The sequence below is a fragment of the Globicephala melas genome, chromosome 16 (genome assembly GCF_963455315.2).
Source record: "Globicephala melas chromosome 16, mGloMel1.2, whole genome shotgun sequence".
Classification (NCBI taxonomy): Eukaryota; Metazoa; Chordata; class Mammalia; order Artiodactyla; family Delphinidae; genus Globicephala; species Globicephala melas.
Genome location: NC_083329.1, coordinates 56,487,065 through 56,501,918, shown reverse-complemented (window position 1 = coordinate 56,501,918; position 14,854 = coordinate 56,487,065). Strand labels below are relative to the sequence as shown.

Here is a 14,854-nt window from a genome sequence, read left to right as displayed (position 1 = left end):
GCAACCTTTCACGTGTTTGTTGGCAATCTGTATGTCGTCTCTGGAGAAATGTCTATTTAGTTCTTCTGCCCATTTTTGGATTGGGTTGTTTGTTTTTTTGATATTGAGCTGCATGAGCTGCTTGTAAATTTTGGAGACTAATCCTTTGTCTGTTGCTTCATTTGCAAATCTTTTCTCCCATTCTGAGGGTTGTCTTTGGTCTTGTTTATGGTTTCCTTTGCTGTGCAAGAGCTCTTAAGTTTCATTAGATCCAACTTGTTTATTTTTGTTTTTATTTCCATTTCTCTAGGAGGTGGGTCAAAAAGGATCTTGCTGTGATTTATGTCATAGAGTGAATGTTCTGCCAATGTTTTCCTCTAAGAGTTTTATAATGTCTGGCCTTACATTTAGATCTTCAATCCATTTTGAGTTTATTTTTACGTATGGTGTTAGGGAGTGTTCTCATTTCATTCTTTTACATGTAGCTGTCCACTTTTCCCAGCACCACTTATTGAGAAATTGTGTTTTCTCCATTGTATATTCTTTCCTCCTTTATCAAAAATAGGGTGACCATATGTGCGTGGGTTTACCTCTGGGCTTTCTATCCTGTTCCATTGATCTATATTTCTGTTTTTGTGCCAGTACCATACTGTCTTGATTACTGTAGCTTTGTAGTATAGTCTGAAGACCAGGAGCTTGATTCGTCCAGCTCCGTTTTTCTTTCTCAAGATTGCTTTGGCTATTCGGGGTCTTTTGTGTTTCCATACAAATTTTGAAATGTTGTGTTCTAGTTCTGTGAAAAATGCCATTGGTAGTTTGATGGGGATTGTGTTGAATCTGTAGATTGCTTTGGGTAGTATAGTCATTTTCACAATGTTGATTCTTCCAATCCAAGAACATGGTATATCTCTTCATCTGTTTGTATCATCTTTAATTAGTTTCATCAGTGTCTTATAGTTTTCTGCATACAGGTCTTTTGTCTCCTTAAGTAGGTTTATTCCTAGGTATTTTATTCTTTTTGTCGCAATGGTAAGTGGAAGTGTTTGCTTCATTTCTCTTTCAGAGTTTTCATCATTAGTGTATAGGAATGCAAGAGATTTCTGTGCATAATTTTGTATCCTGCTGCTTTACTGGCTTCATTGATTAGCTCTAGTAGTTTTCTGGTAGCATCTTTAGGATTCTCTATGTATAGTATGTCATCTGCAAACAGTGACAGCTTTACTTCTTCTTTTCCGATTTGGATTCCTTTTATTTCTTTTTCTTCTCTGATTGCTGTGGCTAAAACTTCCAAAACTATGTTGAATAATAGTGGTGAGAGTGGACAGCTATGTCTTGTTCCGGGTCTTAGAGGAAATGGTTTCAGTTTCTCACCACTGAGAACAATGTTGGCTGTGGGTTTGTCATATATGGCCTTTATTATGTTGAGGTAAGTTCCCTCTATGCCTACTTTCTGCAGGGTTTTTTATCATAAATGGGTGTTGAATTTTGTTGAAAGCTTTTTCTGCATCTATTGAGATGATCATATGGTTTTTCTCCTTCAATTTTTTAATATGGTGTATCACATTGATTGATTTCCCTATATTGAAGAATCCTTGCATTCCTGAGATAAACCCCACTTGATCATGGTGTATGATCATTTTAATGTGCTGTTGGATTCTGTTTGCTAGTATTTTGTTGAGGAGTTTTGCATCTATGTTCATCAGTGATATTGGCCTGTAGTTTTCTTTCTTTGTGACATCTTTGTCTGGTTTTGGTATCAGGGTGATGGTGGCCTCGTAGAATGAGTTTGGGAGTGTTCCTCCCTCTGTGTATGTTGGAAGAATTTGAGAAGGATAGGTGTTAGCTCTTCTCTAAAGCTTTGATAGAATTCACTTGTGAAGCCGCCTGGTCCTGGGCTTTTGTTTGTTGGAAGATTTTTAATCACAGTCTCAAATTCAGTGCTTGTGATTGGTCTGTTTATATTTTCTATTTCTTCCTGCTTCAGTCTCAGAAGGTTGTGCTTTTGTAAGAGTTTGTCCATTTCTTCCAGGTTGTCCATTTTATTGGCATATAGTTGCTTGTAGTAATGTCTTATGATCATTTGTATTTCTGCAGTGTCAATTGTTACTTCTCCTTTTTCATTTCTAATTCTATTGATTTGACTGTTCTACCTTTTTTTCTTGATGAGTTGGCTAATGGTTTATCAATTTTGTTTATCTTCTCAAAGAACCAGGTTTTAGTTTTATTGATGTTTGCTATTATTTCCTTCTTTTCTTTTTCATTTATTTCTGATCTGATCTTTATGATTTCTTTCCTTCTGCTAACTTTGGGGATTTTTTGTTCTTCTTTTTCTAATTGCTTTAGGTATAAGCTTAGGTTTTTTATTTGAGATGTTTCTTGTTTCTTGAGGTAGGATTGTATTGCTATAAACTTCCCTCTTAGAACTGTTTTTGCTGCATCCCATAGTTTCTGGGTCGTCGTGTTTTCATTGTCATTCATTTCTAGGTATTTTTTTATTTTCTCTTTGATTTCTTCAGTGATCTCTTGGTTATTTAGTAGTGTTTTGTTTAGCTTCCATATGTTTGTATTTTTTACAGATTTTTTTCCTGTAATTGATATCTAGTCTCATAGCATTGTGGTCAGAAAAGATACTTGATATGATTTCAGTTTTCTTAAATTTACCAAGGCTTGATTTGTGACCTAAGATATGATCTATCCTGGAGAATATTCCATGAGCACTTGAGAAGAAAGTGTATTCTGTTGTTTTTGGGTGGAATGTCCTATAAATATCAATTAAGTCTATGTTGTTAATGTATCATTTAAAGCTGTGTTTCCTTCTTTATTTTCATTTTGGATGATCTGTCCATTGGTGAAAGTGGGGTGTTAAAGTCCCGTACTATGATTGTGTCACTGTCAATTTCCCCTTTTGTGGCTGTTAGCATTTGCCTTATGTATTGAGGTGCTCATGTGTTGGGTGCATAAATATTTACAATTGTTATATCTTCTTCTTGGACAGATCTCTTGATCATTATGTAGTGTCCTTCTTTGTGTCTTGTAATAGTCTTTATTTTAAAGTCTATTTTGTCTGATACGAGAATTGCTCCTCCAGGTTTTTTTTGATTTCCATTTGCATGGAATATCTTTTTCCATCCCCTCACTTTAAGTCTGTATGTGTCCCTATGTCTGAAGTGGTCTCTTGTAGACAGCATATATATGGGTCTTGTTTTTGTATCCATTCAGCCAGTCTATGTCTTTTGATGGGAGCATAATCCATTTATATTTAAGGTAATTATCCATATGTATGTTCTATTACCATTTTCTTAATTGTTTTGGGTTTGTTATTGTAGGTCTTTTCCTTTTCTTGTGTTTCCTGCCTAGAGAAGTTCCTTTAGCATTTGTTGTGAAGCTGGTTTGGCGGTGCTGAGCTCTCTTAGCTTTTGCTTGTCTGTAAAGGTTGTAATTTCTCCGTGGAATCTGAATGAGATCCTTGCTGGGTAGAATAATCTTGGTTGTAGGCTTTTCCCTTTCATCACTTTAAATATGTCTTCCCACTCCCTTCTGGCTTGCAGAGTTCTTGCTGAAAGTTTAGCTGTTAACCGTATGGGGATTCCCTTGTATGTTATTTGTTGTTTTTCCCTTGCTGCTGTATTTTCTTTGTATTTAATTTTTGATAGCTTGATTAATATGTGTCTTGGTTGTTTCTCCTTGGATTTATCCTGTATGGGACTCTCTGTGCTTCCTGGACTTGATTAACTGTTCCCTTTCCCATATTAGGGAAGTTTTCAACTATAATCTCTTCAAATATTTTCTCAGTCCCTTTCTTTTTCTCTTCTTCTTCTGGGACCCCTATAATTCGAATGTTGGTGCGTTTAATGTTGTCCCAGAGGTCTCTGTGACTGTCCTCAATTCTTTTCATTCTTTTTTCTTTATTCTGCTCTGCAGTAGATATTTCCACTATTTTATCTTCCAGGTTACTTATCCGTTCTTCTGACTCAGTTATTCTGCTATTGATTCCTTCTAGAGAATTTTTAATTTCATTTATTGTGTTTTTCATCATTATTTGTTTGCTCTTTAGTTCCTCTAGGTCCTTGTTAAACGTTTCTTGTATTTTCTCCATTCTATTTCCAAGATTTTGGAGCATCTTTACTATCATTACTCTGAATTATTTTTCAGGTTATTTCATCTTCATTTGTTAGGTCTGGTGGGTTTTTGCCTTGCTCCTTCATCTGCTGTGTGTTTCTCTGTCTTCTCGTTTTGCTTAGCTTACTGTGTTTGGAGTCTCCTTTTCGCAGGCTGCAGGTTCTTAGTTGCTGTTATTTTTGGTGTCTGCCCCCAGTGGCTAAGGTTGGTTCAGTGGGCTGTGTAGTCTTCCTGGCAGAGAGGACTAGTGCCTGTGTTCTGGTGGATGAGGCTGGATCTTGTCTTTCTTGTGGGCAGGAACACATCTGGGGGTTGGGGTTTTGGGGTGTCTGTGACCTTATTATGAGTTTAGGCAACTTCTCTCCTAATGGGTGGGATTGTGTTCCTGTCTTGCTAGTTGTTTGGCATAGGGTGTCCAGCACCGTAGCTTGCTGTTTGTTGAGTGGAGCTGAGTCTTAACATTGGGATGGGGATCTCTGGGAGAGCTTTCGCCATTTGATATTACCTGGAGCTCAGAGGTCTCTGGTGGACCAATGTTCTGCACTCGGCTCTCCCACCTCAGCGGCACAGGCTTGACACCTGGCCGGAACACTAAGCCCCTGTCAGCCACACGGCTCCAAACTCCGGAATTCCACACTCCAGAGGCCCTCCTTTCCAATGTGCTGCCTCTCACCCTTCCACGCAGGTCCTCCTGAGTTGGTTTTTAATCCCACTCTGGATTTTAGAACTGTGTAGTCTTGGACATGTGACTTATCCTTTCCATGCCTCAGTTTTCTTTTTTCTCACATGAGAGTAATAATAGGATATACTGACACATTGGAAAACCATTAGACTTAGAATGCATTCAAGAAACATTTGTTCCTATCCCACCCCGTGCCTCCTTTCTTTTCTACCCCCCATCTCCTTCCTCCTTAACTCCTACTGTCCCTCCTTCTGCTGCTTCTCCTTGCCCTTTGATGGGAGAGATTGGAAAGATACTTGTTGGAAAATGTGTTGTTTCAGATCTGCCCTTGTAGGATTTTAATTTTTAAATATTTTAAACTGCCAGAAGCAATGGCACCATTAAATAGAATTTAAAAATTAAATCCTCCCAAACCACATTATTCACAAAAATCTTTCAATCTCTGCTTATTAACTTTTACCCGTTATAAATTTTATGTTGTTAAAAATCGTAGTGGATGTACTATTCTTATATTAACTGTGTTCACTGAATTTTGTGTAATAAAAATTTTGCATATTTATCTCTTTTATATTATATTTGGTTACCACATGTAATTATGAATATTTCCATAATGCCCAGTATTTATGTTGTTTTATTTTTTCTTGTTATATGAGTGTCTGCTAAAAGTATTTTGGAAACCACCACTCTCGATGATTGAAAAGGTCTTTTACAGCTCTGACATTCCGTAATTTGATTATTTGTGTAAAGGTCCAAAAAATGCCCAGTCTATAGCCCTTGCTTCCTGTTTTCCATTCCTGTTTCTTTTCCTTCCTTCCTGCCTTCCTCTCATAAACATTTCAGAACTACAGCTCTGGGCCTGATGGCCTTTTAGGCACTGGCAGAACTGGACCCCCTGTAGATCAGATACAAACAGTGGCAAACTCTGGAGGCTGTTTTGCCTGCAAAGGGCTTCCTGAGAGCCTTCCCGAGAGCCTTCGGCACAACCCTCCCCCTCACCCCAACCCTTCTTTGACTGACTTCTGCTCTGAATTACCCCTCACCTCCATCAGTCAGCTGAATGCTCAGCTCTTTTTCACTCTTCCTTTTGCCCATTTGGGCCCTTTCTTGGTCCCTTGGTTCCTGGCTCATCCTCATCCCACCATACCGCCTTTTTTTCTCTCAGTTTTTTGGCTTCTGGCTCTGGACCAGTATATGGTTTTCCTGTTCCCCCACCTGTCTGTCATTTCCAGCACAGTGGGTCTGTGGTGGAGGCTTTCTGTCTGTCCTCACACTGAAAGGCCTGGTGCCTTCACATGTGAGCAAGTGGGAAGACTCCACCTTAGGCCGGTTCTGTGGCTTTTAACTTAATCCTTGAGATGCTGTCAAGTCTTTACCTCTGATTCTGGCAACTTGGCCTATACTTTTGTGTTGAATTACAATCATGGTGTATAGTTTTCTCTTTGACATTAAAATGTTTTATTCATTCAAGCATTATGCATTGACTTCTTTCTGTCTTTCTAGCAGCATGTTGGGTACAAGGGTAACAGTATAGTTAATCTTGGAAAGTTAGTAGAGTTAATCTTGAAAGTTCTCTGTTAGTATGAAGAAGAAATAAGCAAGGATGTAATTACTGGTCCAAGTGTTCAGCTGTCATCATAGAGGTCAGGGTCAAAATTCTGTGATGATGCAGAGTATGGGGATCAGGCTTTGAGTTGGTGACTCTTACTAACCAGCATTAATCATGATTCTAATTTCTCCTTCTTATTCTTTTTGATGAGTTGGGAATGCAGCCAAGGTCCTCATTTTATTTTTCTTGGTATTCTCTACACAGGGCCTGGCATATAGTAGGTGTTTATTAAATCCTTAATAATAAATGAGTGATACTTTTTCTTATGAGAGAAAATAAATGTTTTTAGAAGAGTCAGCTTTATACCACAGTTTCAGGGAATGAATTGTGATGAAAAGCGAAGATTGCTTTTACTTGAAAGAGGCTGACAAATTTCCCAGACCTGGGATCACTTTATGCAGTGTATGATTTAAGGGTGAGTGAGCATGCCAGAGCGCTCCACTTGAGCTGAGTGATGGGGAATGAGTTGTGGAGCTGTGGTCTTAGATGGTATTTTGTGAAAAATAGTGGGAGATTTATGACTATTAAACAACTTTGTAGCTGCCCCCTTCTTGTCTTGAAGCCTGCCAAATCTCTCCTCCTGTGGTCTGTATCATGTTCCTTCCGGGCATCCATGATGTTCAGAAATATCCACTGGAATGCAGGTTTTCAGGGAACGCACCCAATGGGAGGGGGCTCGAATTTTACACATTCATCTAAAGACATTTGTTTTCTGGAACCGCAGAGTGAAATTCTCACTTTGCAAATCTCTTGTACTGTACTTTCATTCAGTCTTTTCCAATGAGGTTGCCAAAGTTCTTCCTTCCTTCCTGCGTTATAGAAATTGCAAAGCACAGTATATTAGTGACCATTGTCATTATTGATGTGAGTTTAAAAAATTATTAGCAACTCTCCAATTGTGAGTAGGAGACAAGTACAGAAACCTTCAGTATGCTTTGGCAGATCTTAAGCAGAAGGGCTTACCGGGCTGGAACGAGCATTTCAGGCCTTGGTGTGAAGGGGGAATTTATAGTTACTACTGCTTATTGGCTTTTTCCATTCTATTGTCATACTCAGTAGCTTTGGAAGAATTAGAAATGGGATATTTCATCACAAAAAGCCAACCAGAGATGACCTGAATCCATGTTGGGCAAGTACTAGAAAATTGTTAGAGGAAATTTCCTCTAATTATGGGTTTATATCAACATAGGACTTATGGATCAGAGAGAAAATAGGAGTCTGTTTTTTCAATTTTCATGTTTAATTCTGAGAAATTGCAAAAATGTAGAAAAGTTTGAAAAGTAATGAGGATGTTCAGCTACCATACAGGGTTTGTATTTTCTAATATCTTGACATTTTTTTTCATGTCTTATCTTTCAATAAAAGAAATAAACCTTATCTGTAAAATTGAAGCTCACCCTCTTTCCCATTAGCCCCAGTCCTATTCCTGTGCCCTGTGGTAGAGGCAACCATTTTCATGAATTTAGTGTATAACTTTTATAATTTTTAGACCTTTCCGTATACACATATGAGATCAAAGAACTACACGTATACATAAATAATATTGCTCTATATTTATCATTCTGCAACTTGCATTTTCACTTTTTATTAAATTTTTAGAGCTACTCAAATTGAGATATATAAATCAGCTTTATTGCTCTTAAGTGCTAAATATTATTCTGTCATGTGAATATACAACATTTTATTTATCGATTTTCCTCATTGATAGACATTTGAATTATTTCCAATTTGTTCTGTTGTAAATAATGCTGCAATAAACATTGTTCTATGTTCCACCTTACAGACCTGAGTAAAATTTTCCATCGTATATATTTTAAAGGGAATTGCAGTACCAGTTTTCAATTTTATTAGATATTGCTAAGCTACTCTCCTGCGTAGTTGAACCAATGTACGTTCCCACTGGCAAAGGATGAGAGGTTGAGATTTGTTGTCCTTCATTCTCTGTAGCACTCGCTATTGTGAGACTTAAAAGTTTGCCAACTATGATGGACAAAAAAATAATTGCATCTTGTTTTAATTTGCATTGCCTTTAGGACTAGTAAATTTGACCATCTTCTCTTTTATTTATTGACTACTCAGGTTTCCTCTTCTTTGAATTGTCTGAGTTTTCCTTTGCCCATTTTTTATTATATTTTTATTTATTTAGGGATATAGGTATTCTGGATGCTAATATTTTATTGTAGATGTTGCAAAAATTCTCTAACGGGTGATTTAAAATGTAAAAGTAATTCTTTGCCACAGGTCGTTAGAAAATTTGGCAAGTACTTAAAGATTAGAGAATTATTTGTAGTTCTTAGGATTCCGATTTACCCTGATTTCCCTGTTCCCATTTTAAGCATCCTTCCTTAATCCAGGTAAAAGAAAACATTAAATATTTCCACTTATGTTTCTGTTATTTCATTCTTGATATACTGTGAGTGTATTGCTTCAGTTTCAAGGGGAGTTCTTTATTCTGGGGCAGGTAGAATGCAAATTTAAGACATTGTCTTGTCCATTTCTTTCATATGATAATTGTGCTTTTCTGAATCATGCTTCTAAGCATAATTTTCAACATCACTATTGAAAAGATCACATGGAGTTCATTTTGCTAAAAGCCAAGTCAAAGAACTGGTAGTTAGAACCTTGGTTTGTAGCGGTTTTCCCCAACATCCAGCCATGAAAGTCTCACCAAAAGGCATAGTTTGCAAAATTGTTCTCTTCCTGGGTTCTTTTCCATGACTTGAGTTTATAAATGGACACTTAGCAGAAAAGTAATTAAGTGCTAGGCGAAGAATGATGACTGCAAAACAGAACTCAAGCCACACAGTTTTTGCTTTGACTACAATTGGAAATAAAAGTTAAATCGCTATTTTACTCTTGGTTACAAAACTCGTATGTTTTTCCCCGTCAGAGGTATTTGCTGAAAGGTAGTTTCTTCCAGTAATTTTAGGAAAAGCTGTCATCAAGTTGTCAACAGCCCAAATTGAGATTAAAAGCACCAAGAAATATCACAATATAGCAACCTAAAACTCATGCTGGAATTTTAGGCTTTTTTTTAGCAACAAGGTGGAGTAGAAACATTGACAGAGAAAGAAGCTATGGCCTCTTATGGAGGAAGTACAGTAGATTTGTGGAAGGACATTCCCCATTCCTCTGCCGCATATATCCTGCCTCGAGCATTGAATAGATGCCATATTCAGAACATGTCATTGTGTCTCATTTATCATGTAGGGATAACAGGAGACCTTGATGCCAAATGGAGAAACACCTGGTGATTCTAATGTTTGAATTTTAATCTAATTGCTGACTCTTTTACATTGTTGCAGCATCCTAAATGTCTAATGATGCAGTATCTTGCAAATCTTGGGTACTGTTTAAAACATTTTTCTTGGTGACTGAACTTTGATCTTTCTAGACCCAATACCTTTGGATCAAACTTTAAACACCATATATTTCTCTTGCTGCTGAGATGAAGTAATGCTACCCGAAATCTGTCTCTACCTTAGGGACAGAGCTTCTGCTTTTGTGGCATTCAGAACTCTTTCTGTAAGTCTCCACTGAAAGCTGCTTAATCAAACATCTCAAATGTCAGAAACGGGGTTTAAAGGGTTTTTCTAGCAAGTAGGTCTAATCTCCTACTTAGTTTTGATTCCTATAATGTCGATAATCTCTTTGGAGGAAAGGCCTCCTCCTACCAGGGCAAATATATCCCATAGAATGTATTTCCTTTTCCAGAAAGAAAAATGTAGCATTAATGAAATTTACTTTTTCATGAAGCTTGGAAAGGTTGTAAGCTTAGGATTTTGATCCTAGCAGATGTTCTTTTTTGGATATTAAAAAAAAAAAAAAAGTAGTGTTTGATTCAGAAGTCTCAGTAAGAATTGCAGTGGTGGTGCTTCGTACTCCACGCAGCCACACTCAGAATGTGACATACTGGTCATTAGCTCTGAGTGACACCTGACTCTCCGGCTGTGGTCCTTTCCTCCTGCCTTAGCCCCCATGGATGTAGTGTTAGGGAAAGAGAGTTAGTAGCCTGCGTCACACTATATAGAATCGAATGGTTAAAAGAGCCTTGTGTACAGTTAAAAAAAAGCATCGTCGTAGATAGATTTCAGAATATTTTCTTTTAGACTTTGAAATGGCAAAGTTTTGTCGACGACCACTGTATTTCAAATTTCAGATGGGTTTTTCAGTGCTATTGTAAAATGTAGCCAGAACCCCAGTTGCAGGGTCTGCAATGGTTTGTATCCTTCTCTAGGGTCACTTCATGCTGCCAGGCCTTTTGTCTTCAGCTTCCCATTATCTCCATGCCACTGGGTCCAGTAAACCAGGCTTGTTTGTCCCATCCACCCTGGGGGCAAAGCTCAGCCTCTTCACTGGTTTCCATAGAAATCTCCGCACAGTGAACATTCGATCTGTGGGAAGTATTGGTAGGAGGCCTGTGGCAGAAATCGAAGTCTGCATCATTTCCTGCCTTCAACTTCTCCTTGCCTCCTCCTCCTTGAAGTTCAGCACAGTAAACAAACCATCCCCTTGTGTCAGAGCCCTTCCACCTGTACCAAGTCCCCTGGAAGCTTGGTAATCGACCCTACACTTAGCAGAATATTATCTCAACACAGACAACTCTTGCTTCCTAAGAAGAGTCTTGGTCCGTAATATTTTCTCCAAACCCAGATCCCGAGGAGACAAGTTGGGTAAATGAAGGTATTTAGTGTTTGGTGTGGCTTCATGTCGGTGTGGTTTTTTTCACGCAGGCCTCCGGCGACAGCGTTGCCGCCTCTCCGAAGAGCCGCTACACACCCCTGCCTTCTGCTTCCAGGGAACTCACCAGTCACCGAGGTAGGAACCCTGCTTTTTATTGCTCTCAGTGGCTGCAGGGAGGGACACCGGCCTGTGCGGAGCTCGGGGCTCATTACTGCTGTCTCGGCACTTTGGAAGGAACACAGTGCTTTTCAAGTCCTTGATGAGAAAACCATACCTGTCAAGCCTAGTGATTTTCACTCATATTCAACAGAATTTAGTGGCAGTCTATTGGGAAGGCAAATAAGTCTATGGTGGAATATAATTTTGTGATACTTTTTCTTTAAACAAAGAGATTATCGTACTTAAAAATTACTAAGGAGGTCATTTCCTCCAGGGAAAATGATGGAGAGAAATTAGGAAACTCACTAATATTTGTAAAAGTGTCACTTTTACAAATATAATATAATAGTATATATTAGCTGGAGTATAATAGCTGAAATCTGTAATTTCGAAATGAATGAACTCTACGTTACAGCTAGAAGGAATTCCAGTTTGCCTAGTAACATTAAGGCGAATCAATATGCAGTTTTCCCTGAATTCTCTGATCCTTGAAACTTTAATTTGGCTCACCCAGTTCTTCCAAAGCCTTGAATTCCTATTGCCATCTCTAAAGTCTGCAAGGAATATAATTTAAGCATGCTTTATCCCTAACCTGGCTGCTCAGGCCAAGGACTATGTGACCAGCTTTGTTGGAATTAGTTAGGACAGGAAGAGGCCACGTGATGTAACTTGTTTACCCCATTTTATTCTGGTTATGACCACAGTCATGTTTCGTAATTGTGAATCTACCTTCCAAGGATAAGTAAGAACAGGCTAAGATTGAGGGCATTACATACTTTAAACATTGCTTCTCCAAGCAGGAAATTACCCTTGTACATGCAGGGGACACTGAATAAGGCCTCTTCCAGCTTTGTCATCCAAGCTGCACAGCAGGATGAGTGGGTCGGAGCCAAGTCTGTAGAGATTATCAGAAAGTAGAGCTGGCCCTCTAAGGAAGACATGGAGGTTTCAGGCAAATGGCACACTTATATTCTGCAGGAAACGGTCCACAGAGTAATGCAGGATACCAGGTGTCTGTGACTTGGACCTGTGTTGTCTGTTTGATGTCTGGGCCCAGTGGAACTTTTCTACATTTAAATATGTGTTGGTTCAATTAGGGTTCAACTGTGATTCCGTTCAGTAAGTGTCAAACTTGTGAAAGTCAATTTTGCTCAAAGTCAGGTAGAATAAATAGCTTCCGGCATGTTATATTTTGAGGGGTGTGAACAGATCTCTTCTGCTGAATGTCCTTTTGAAGGTTGTGAGTATATCCCTTTAGAGACTGTTTTACTGGGTGGCGGGGATTCCTCTAGGCAAACAATAATACGCTCTCTAGAAGGAATAACAAATTAAGCCTAGCATCATATGCTCATAGATCGTCTCTTGCATTTGAATAAGGGTAGTTTTAACTGTGTAGCCCATTGACTACATGAGTAGCAACTGAAGTCTCGGAGCCCTCAAGCCTACTTGAGTTGATCTGGCCACGAAATTGAGATTTCACAGCAGGAGGACCCCATAGTGATAGTCATCAGTAATAGGGCAAAGGTCATCTGTCGTCGTAACAGTAAAATAAAGAATCTGAACCTTGAAGAAATGGAATATAAAACAATAGTTTTGAAGATATTTTGGTTAATATTTGGAATATGGAAAAATACCTAACATGCTTAGAGTGAAAATAGGCCCCCTTGAATGATATCAGAGCCCAACATCAATAGGGAAAACATTACTTAAAGGGAGCCAAGAGCAGATGTCTTGAATTTCCTGAGTAATTAATACACATTTAATGCCTTTGAGGCATTAGTTGCCTGATCTGTGCTAAGTACTTGGATGTTGAAAAGAGCAAGACAGCGTCGTGAAACGACGGCCAGGTCTTTGGACTTACGTTCATGAGGAGACCAGTAAAGAGAGAACCAGAGAAGCTCATTAGGCTGAATTATTATTGGACTGATGTGCGTGGGGAAAATATGTGACTGATATATTTCACCTTGGCATGAATCATGCAGTGACAAATGAAGAAAGCCATAGTTTGCAACATGCAGAAAGAAACCACTTAATGCCATCTTGGTTTATTTTGTATTTAAGTGAAAGAAATTATTCTAAATTTCTGATTCCATAAATCACCAAACTTTTTGAGTGTCATTTGTTAATATTTTCATGGCAACAGCCTACAAACATTTATCCAGAGAGGTACTTCCACGTTGTGAAGGCAAATGACACCAATTCTTTCCCAGGTGAAATCCTCCATGATGTTTGAAAGTTGGTCTATAAAGTCCTAAGTGGAAATTCTATTTGTAAATAATTTTTGGTTCATTCGGTTCCCAATCTCTTTTCATTCCGCACCAACGACTACACAAACTGTGGGCAGTAGTTCATGTGCAAATTGCTATTTTTCTATACTTGCCATCTTCCCTTTGTTTGTCCTTTTATGTAACTTCCAATGTCGAGTATGATAGGCCAGAGATTCATGTCCTAAGGACTGTAGATTCAAATGCAAAGGAAGTCTGGGCCCAGAATAATGATCAGCAGACAGGGGACTCTATTTTTCCATCCGTAACGTGTAGATAATCTAAACCTCATGGGGACAGTAATGCCCAGTACTTTGTTCTTCCTGCATGAAATTTTTACTGATCTTACCTGTATTGAATTTTTCCCCTAGTTGAGGTACTTACAATATTTGTTTCTATCTCCTTAGTGCCATTGCTCATATTCTGCTTTGTATGACAGGGGTCAGGACTATGTATGTCTTGAACTCCTCATGAATGAAAGCTCCCTGAGGGGCAGTACAGATTCTAACTCTCCTTCCCTTTCACGTCATTAACTCCTACTCATTCGTCAGGTATCAGCTTCAGTACAACAGCTCCAAAGAAGATTCCTCTGATCTCACCCTATCCATTTGCTTTAGGTCAGTTTTCCCTTTTCAGGGACTGTCTTCCCAGATGGCAGCTCTTGGCGGTGGGGCGGAGGTGGGGGGGTTGATGTGGGGTAGGGGGTGGAGGTGCTGATGTCTGTTTACTCGCCACTATTTTCGCAGTGCCTGGCACAGGGCCTCCTACTTAATCAGCGATCAATAAATATTTGTTCAATAAATGATGAGTGATAGAAACCCAGGGGAAAGTCAGTGACTTAGGTACCTCTTGTTGGTATCTAAGTACCCCCGTTGCATGTAAATTGCGAGGTAACTAGATTGCATCTGAGGAAGGAAACCCATCTGCCTTTGGGGGTGATCACATACTGAAGGGAGCAGCCTGTCTTGTGGACGTCAGACCTCAACTCTGTTGCTTTCAGAAACCCACACACACCATCTTGGATTGGAGCTGTATCTATTGGTTCATTGCCAGAAGGCATTTAGCCGTATTGCACAACTTCCAAGTAGATAGTTATTTTAATGTCAGAGTTTCCAAACGCTGGTGTTTTGATGATGGAAAGGACTAGGATGAATTAAAGCAACTCATGGAATTATTTTACTGGAACAGAAGTTCTCAAAGAAGGGGATGGAAGTTCAGTAAGATGCAGGTTGTGGTAAAGATAGGGTTTTAGAATGGTCCGCTTAAAGTCTCTCTGAGAATTCTCCTCTAGGTCTGAGCATGTCTTCAGAATATGGGGAATATGGGGCTATGTCAGTGATTCCAACTGCTACCCAGTGATAG

At 38.9% G+C, this 14,854-nt stretch overlaps 1 protein-coding gene across 1 annotated transcript in view; it reads left to right on the top strand.

Annotated features, from left to right (window-relative positions):
• Positions 1-14,854, top strand: part of LRMDA (leucine rich melanocyte differentiation associated) — a 1,109,211-nt gene that overhangs the window by 854,819 nt on the left and 239,538 nt on the right. Inside the window, exon 6 of the mRNA XM_060286382.1 lies at positions 11,120-11,204. Coding sequence (XP_060142365.1) covers positions 11,120-11,204 — 85 coding nt within the window. The remainder of the gene's footprint in view (positions 1-11,119; positions 11,205-14,854) is intronic.